This window comes from Lactuca serriola, chromosome 3, assembly GCF_051521515.1.
Source record: "Lactuca serriola cultivar US96UC23 chromosome 3, Lser_US96UC23_V15, whole genome shotgun sequence".
Taxonomy (NCBI): Eukaryota; Viridiplantae; Streptophyta; class Magnoliopsida; order Asterales; family Asteraceae; genus Lactuca; species Lactuca serriola.
This window is the reverse complement of record NC_136410.1, coordinates 120,074,418-120,082,447: the sequence shown is the minus strand read 5'-3', so window position 1 is coordinate 120,082,447 and position 8,030 is coordinate 120,074,418. Positions and strand designations below refer to the sequence as shown.

Here is an 8,030-nt window from a genome sequence, read left to right as displayed (position 1 = left end):
ACTAAGAGCTTAAGATGGGCTAGTGTGTGGTTGTGTTGTGGGCTTTGAGTTACTAGTGGATTACTAGTAATCTAATTATATATTATATGGTCAAAAGATGGCTTGGGCCTTGGGGGTCTTATGAGATAAAACCGAAATTATTTTTATTTATTATTATTTTTTTAATTTCGGTTTTATTGGGATAAAATTAGTTTTGTGAAGTTATCAAAACTAAATTTTGACAGTTTCATGTAGATCCTATTTAAAGGAGTCAAATCTGATTTGCTGGGACTCTTGGATGAACGACAAAAAACAAACTTTTTCCTCTTTAAATAATTCCATGGATGCATATAGTAAATTCGTCAAAGATCAAGTTCTAGTGCAAGAACTTGATTGAAGATAGTTGTATCCCCTATTCAGACGTCCAGATACTATTGCACTAATAGGGATAGATTTCTTTTTTAGGACATTGCTTTGCAAGCCTCTATCTTGTATTCAATCTGTAATTTTCATCTGTAAGTTTCTTATTTATGTGTACTGATAGTGTTTCAATTTGATTTCTGTAATATATATTCATATTTATACTGTTGGTTTACACAAGGTTTAAAAATCTAAACCAGAAATTTTGTATTTAATTTTCGAATTTAAAAAAATTTACTTTCGAAATGGATCAAACTCTATTAAAAAATCATGTTGAGAAACCTGAAAAATTCAAGGGGAGAGATTCTAAACATTGGCAACAGAAGATGTTGTTCTATTTGACAACATTGCATGTGGATAAAGTGTTGACTGAAAATCCTCCAACCAATCCACCAGCGGGCATTGGAACAAATGTTCCTTCTGTGATTGAGAATGTTGCATATCAAAGGATTGTTGATTCTTGGAATAGCATTGAATTGTATTGTCGGAATTATATTCTGAATGCTCTTGATGTTTCCCTCTATGATATTTACTCTGCTTTCAAATCTACTAGAGTAATATGGGAATCAATAGAGATGAAATACAAAACTGAATATGCTTGTTCCAAGAAGTTTGTTGTAGGAAAGTTTTTGCACTACAAAATGTCTGATGCAAAATCTGTTGTGAAACAAGTGGAGGAAATTCGAATCCTTTCCCATGAACTTGATGTTGAAGGTGTGAGTTTACACTCAAATTTCCTGGTTGGTTCTATAATTGAAAAATTACCACCTTCATGGAAAGATTTCAAACTTTATTTGAAACATCCAATTGAGGAAATGATTTTTGAGTAATTGGTTCTTAAACTTCGTGTTGAAGAAGATCATAAAAAAAATGAAAAGGCTGATGCGGTTTCTTTGGAGGCTAGTGCTAACTCTGTTGCAGGAAGTACTTCTAACAACTCTAAGAGTCTGAAGTTTAAAGGCAAAAGCAAAGCAAGTATTTCAAAGAATGATTATAAGTTCAATCCAAACAAGAAAAAATTCAAGAAAACACCTGCAACTTGTTGGGTTTGTGGAAGAACCGGTCATAAGGCTAAGGATTGTTGCTTCAAAAAGGGTGGAAATAATGATAGCAATGGTGGAAATTCTGGAAATTCTGGTGTCAAATCTGGAAATCCAGGAAGTTCTAACCAAGAAAATGTTGTTGAATCTACAAAACTCTTTGTTGGAATAATTGAAGCAAATCTAGTTTCAAATGGTGTTGATTGGTGGGTAGATATTGGTGCTAGAAGACACATATGCAACTCAAAAAGCATGTTTACTACTTACCAACAAGTTGAAGATGGAGAACCAATGTTCATGGGAAATGCTACTACTGCCAAGGTTGAAGGACAAGGGAAAGTGAATCTGAAACTCACATCTGGAAAAGAGTTGATGCTTACCAATGTGTTGCATGTTCCTGTTTTGACAAAGAATCTGATTTCGGGTCCTAAGTTAAGTAACAAAGGGTTCAAATGGTCTTTGAGTTTGATAAACTTGTACTTACTAAGGGTCCTACTTATGTTGCAAATGGTTACCTCTATGAGGGACTCTTTAATTGTTGTACCAAACAATGATGCTTTTATCAATAAGAATAACGCAGGCACTAGCGCTGCTCCTTCTATGTACATCCTTGACTCAACTTTCCTTTGGCATTCAAGATTAGGCCATGTTAATTTCCGATCATTACAAAGAATGATAAACCTTGCAATATTACCTAGAACATCATTAAATAAGCACACAAAATGTGAGATTTGCACAGAAGCAAAATTCACTCGTCATCCACATAAATATATTGCAAAATCAAATGTTATACTTGGTTTAATTCATACTGATTTATGTGACTTTAAATCGACCCCAACACGTGGAGGAATGAATTATTATATTACATTTATTGATGATTGCATCAAATTTGGTTATGTTTATTTGATGCACACAAAAGATGAAGCCTTAAACAAATTTAAAGTTTACAAGGCTGAAGTTGAAAATCAACTTAATAAAAAGATCTAAATTCTAAGATCCGATAGAGGGGGTGAGTATGAGTCAAACGAATTTTTAGAATTTTGTTCTACTCATGGAATGGTGCATCAAACTATAGCTCCTTATTCGCCTCAACAAAATGGTGTGGCTGAAAGAAAGAATCGAACATTAAAAAATATGATAAATTCGATGTTGATTACTTTTGGAGCACCAAAATGTTTGTGGAGTAAAGCTTGTCTTGCTGCAAATAACACTTTCAATAAAATTCCTCATAAGAAATTTCCTCAATCTCCTTATGAATTGTGGAAAATAAAATTGCCATCAAACAGAATGATAAAAGTGTGGGGGTGTCTTGCCAAAGTTCAAGTTCCTTTACCTAAAAGAAATAAACTTGGACCCAAAACTATTGACTGTATTTTTCTTGGTTCTGCCAGAAATAGTACAACATATAGACTTTTGGTATATAAGTTACATGTTAATAATATTCATTAAAATTCTATAATAGAATCTACTGAAGCAGAATTCTATGAGACAATTTTTCCTTATAAAGATGTTAATTCGAGGAAAAGATCATTTCATGATATACAAAATCACAATGAATTGAACACCTATGTAAAACCATCTGATGTGAGTACTTCTAAGGTTCGTGCTTCACTTCAAGAACCTAGAAAAAGTAAACATGGCAAAATTTACATAGACTTTGGACCGGATTTCATGACCTATTTCATTGACAATGAGCCTCAAACATATAAGGCGGCTGTTGAATCTTCTGAAGCTCCTTACTTGAAAGAAGCTGTCCAGAGTGAAGTTGATTCAATTTTACAAAATAAAACATGGAAATTGATAGATTTTCCTCCTGGACATAAACCAATAGGTAATAAATGGATTTTTAAATGAAAACTCCGAACTGATGGTACTATTGAGAAATATAAAGCTCGTATAGTAGCCAAGGGGTTTCGTCAAAAAGAAGGACAAGATTTCTTTGATACCTATTCATCGGTAATACGAATTACATCCATTAGGACTTTGTTAGCCATTGCTTCGATTCACAATTTGGCTATACATCAAATGGATGTAAAGTCAACATTTTTGAATGGTGAATTGGATGAAAAAATTTATAAGCAGCAACCTGAAGGGTTTATTGTGAAAGGTCAAGAACACAAAGTGTGTAAATTATCCAAGTCTTTATACGAACTTAAAGAGGCGCCAAAGTAGTGGCATGAGAAGTTTGAGCAAAAATTATTGTCGAACGGTTTTCACATTAATGAATGTGACAAATGTGTTTACATCAAACAGTATAAGAATGCATGTGTTATCATCTGTCTTTATGTCGATGATATGCTTATTATGGGAAACAGTTTGGATGTAATCAATAAAACTAAGCAGATGCTAAGCTCCTCATTTGATATGAAAGGTATGGGAGTAGCGAATGTGATATTGGGAATTCAAATTCAAAAGAATTTAGATGGATATGTTCATACCCAATCACACTATGTTGAGAAAATACTGAGACGTTTTAGTCATTATGATGATAAGTCTGTCGTTACTCCTTTTGATCCATCAACTAAAAAATCAAGGAGATAGTGTTTTTCAACTTGAGTACACTCAAGTTCTTGGTAGCTTGATGTATTTGATGAACTGTACACAACTGATTTGGCATACACTGTAAGTCGTCTTAGTCGATACAGGGCGTGATCATTGGTTTTCTCTAGTAAGGGTGCTTCGCTACCTCAAACATACCATGCATTATGCTTTTCATTATACAAAATATCCTTCTGTCGTCGAAGGATTTTGTGATGCAAATTAGATTTCAACTAACTCTGATGGTAAATCCACAAGTGGATATGTGTTCACTTTGGGTGGTGTCGTAGTATCTTGGAAATCTTGCAAACAAACTGTAAATACAAGGTCTACTATGGAAGCTGAATTTGTAGCCTTAGATAAAGCTGATGAAGAAGCTGAATGGCTTCAAGGATATTTACAAGGTATTCCTTGGGTGACGAAACCTGTCTCTGCAATTTTTCTTCATTGTGATAATATAGCGGCTATTATAAGAGCCAAGAATCAAATATATAATGGAAAATCAAGACATATCATATGGCGTCATAAATCCGTTCTTGACTTGCTAAAAGATGGAGTTATTTCCATTGATTATGTAAAGTCAAAGGAAAATATTGTTGATCCTTTGACAAAGGGCCTAAATCGAGAGCAAGTTTTGTTTACATTGAGGGGAATGGGCTTAAAGCAAACACAATGAGTTATCACTTGGCGGCAACCTAACCTAGCGACATTGGAGATCCCATGGTCTAGGTTCAATATGCAAACTAGTTGAGGAAAATTCAAGTCAGTACACACAGGTATATATGCTTGTTCCTAGGATGATTTATGTGTGTTTCAATAGATGTTTTTAGGGTTTATTTTATTCTTAATGATGCTGATAGCTTACTAGTGGAAGCTTGTGGAATTTTCCAGATTAGCATCACCTATATGAGATTGATGTGCGGTCGCATCTATGAAGATAATTATGGCTATATCTTCTAAGGATCTCATGAAGTAGGATTTATTCAAGACCGAAATGAACACAACCGTAAGAATTGAAATATGTTTAGATATGATATGTGTGATATGTATTGTTTAGATTACTATTTCATGTGGTAGATCAAGACTTTAGTGACTATCCACTAAGTAATTTCGATTTGTACTCACTATGAAAAGTTCAAGTTCAAAGGACACTTTTTCTTATGCATCTTATATCTTGTTTTATGGAATTATATTACTTATTTTCTATTCAAATGTGGGGGAGTGTCTTTGGTTTGAATTGAAAATGTGGGGGATTGTTGGTGTTTAAGATGGGCTAGTGTGGGGTTGTGTTGTGGGCTTTGAATTACTAATGGATTACTAGTAATTTAATTATATATTAAATGGTCAAAAGACGGCCTTGGGCCTTGGGGGTATTATGAGAAAAATCCGAAATCATTTTTATTTATTATTTTTTTTTTAATTTCAATGTTATTAGGATAAAATTAGTTTTGAGAAGTTATCCAAACTGAACGACAAAAAACAAACTTTTTCGTCTCTAAATAATTCCATGGACGTCCAAAGATCAAGTTCTAGTGCAAGAACTTGATTGAAGATAGTTGTATCCTCTATTCAGACGTCCAAATACTATTGCACTAATAGGTACAAATTTATGTTTTAGGACATTGTGTAACAATTGGTAAAAGTAGGAACGATCGTACGATGCTATGTTTAGATTATTAAGCAATATGAGTATTTTATCAAGAATGGTTGAAGGAATTTAACTTCTTTTATTTAAATAAGTTCTTGTGAAATATAAAACAAGTAACTATTGGTAAATTTCGTTATGATATATGACTACAAACCATCACCGGTTATGAAAATTAGCATATAACATCATTTGAATGCAACAAACTTCATTTTTGTATCAACATGTATCTAGTTGATAAGTAAGTTAGGTTCTATGTAAAACGTGTGCTGAATAGTTGTGGGGGAACTAAATTTGATAAATATACGAACCAAAGTGACAAAACGTGTTTAACGATATGGTTAAACAGTTAAATGTCACGAAATTATACCTTGCTCAATAAATTTTATATTTAAATAAATAAAAATATAATATGAATTATTATAAGGTATAATTAGAATTTATTTAAGTGTTTTTGAATAAAAAGAATAAAACATAAACATTAAAGTTCAAATACACAAAAACTACATTGTTATTTTATACTAAGTATACATGTATGTATTTGTACATATGTATTATTATCTAGTGAATGACTAGTTATGGGTCATGACTTAAAGTGATTTCATATAAGGAATATGATGTCTAAATCAATTAAGATAAGAGAATTGGTGGAGATAAGTGTCAACTTAACTAATAAGTGCTTAATCACTTAAGACACTTTACTAAGAATGCTTCTTAATTCCTCTTCTAATTTTCGAGATTAAGACCTTCCCTCTCCTTAACTAGAACTTCTAACTAACTAAATAACTAGTAGTTAGTTAGTTAACTAACCCTATCTCCAAGCAACCACCCAAGCAAGTGGCTAGACAAGATCACATCACTTAAACTCACATCCCATCATAAGCTAGTCTAGGTTTTATCCCCTTATCCTCTTCCACCCTTTCCTCCTTCATAATCACGAAAATTTCTCTTCAATTTACCCTCAATTCACCGGTCAATACTCCAGGGAATTACTCTCAACCTTCATCTCATTTTTAGCCACAAGAACTTCCTTCCAAATCCATCAAAACCGTGAACTAAAGGGTTGCTATCCCTTTGTATTTCAGCCACCATTTCACCCATTTACACCTTGCTTTTGCTTGATATTTTTACCACCAATTACCCCTAGAAGTTAGTTGTTATGCTAATAAAAATTATAGATTCAAAATAATGAGTAAACTACCCTTTTTCTTACTCTTTTGCTGTGAAGTTTTCGTGACAGCAACATAGCCAAAACAGTGGCTGTTTTGGAGCATCAAACCAACACCCAAAAGTTCTTCATCTTCAAACTTCGATCCATCTTAAAGTTTTAAGGTGGGGAATACAAGTTAGAACACTAAACATAACTTAAATTTAAAAGACAGCTTTCTACAGAAAAGTTGAGTCCTGTTCACGGACTATTTTGACCATCTTAAACTTAATATCTTTCAAAACTGTACAATTTGCAAATAGTTCAGGTTTATACCTTTCTAAGGACTACTCGCAAGTGTTCATACCGTTTTTCTACAATTTATGGCGATTTTTATAAAACTGCCTGTCATTTCAGAAGTGATTTCGGACCATTCTATGAAGATGTTCATTTTCACACTAGTTTGAGACCACTAAAAATCATAATAAACATTAGGAACAAATTAGACTCATTTTCTAAACTCTCAGAGGTGACGGATTCAGTCTTCGACTTACGATGATTTTTCTATAAGTTTTCTAAAAACAGGGACAGTAAATGTTAAAACTGTCAAAGGTGGTTTATAGATTTATTAACACCTTCTAACATATTTTTAGCATGGTTTATACATTAAGGAAGTTAAAACACAATCATTTAAATATGTTTAATTACAATTTTCACAAAAGTGATAAGTACAAAAAGGTCTTTACTATCAAACTTAAGGATTATTTTATGCAAAGTTTCTAATAAAAACGTAAGAATATGAACAACAATTACGAAACATACCAAATCATCTTTTAAAATTTATACATATATATATATATATATATATATATATATATATATATATATATATATATATATATATATATATATATATATAACCATTTACATATATATGTTTTGTTTAAAAAACTTGTTTTCTGCATAAAAAATATACAAATATAGTTTACGAAACTTTACCTCATTTGTATCCTGTTGAGCAAAGGGTAAAATATTATCAAATGCATATCTAAAGATTTTATGTCGTTTTTCATAGCTATCCCAGTCTTGGGATGATCATTTGTACAAACATTTTTAGCACAAAAACATGTAAACTTGTTAATCAAATTTAGTGAGTTTTGTCTTCACGGTACCTTATAAAGTACACACGAAAGTCCTGTTACATATAACCAGAGTCTCTTGTAGTGAGAGCTTGATAGTTGTGTATAGATCTATACTGGGA

The 8,030-nt window shown here is 32.3% G+C and overlaps 1 protein-coding gene across 1 annotated transcript; it reads left to right on the top strand.

Moving 5' to 3' along the window:
* The first annotated feature begins 644 nt into the window (after positions 1-644).
* Positions 645-3,980, top strand: LOC145095667 (uncharacterized). Its single transcript, XM_079033507.1, has 5 exons — positions 645-1,113; positions 1,255-2,235; positions 2,902-3,270; positions 3,331-3,560; positions 3,693-3,980. Exons 1-5 carry the CDS (start codon positions 645-647, stop codon positions 3,978-3,980), a joined length of 2,337 nt encoding a protein of 778 aa, XP_078889633.1.
* The last annotated feature ends 4,050 nt before the right edge of the window (positions 3,981-8,030 follow it).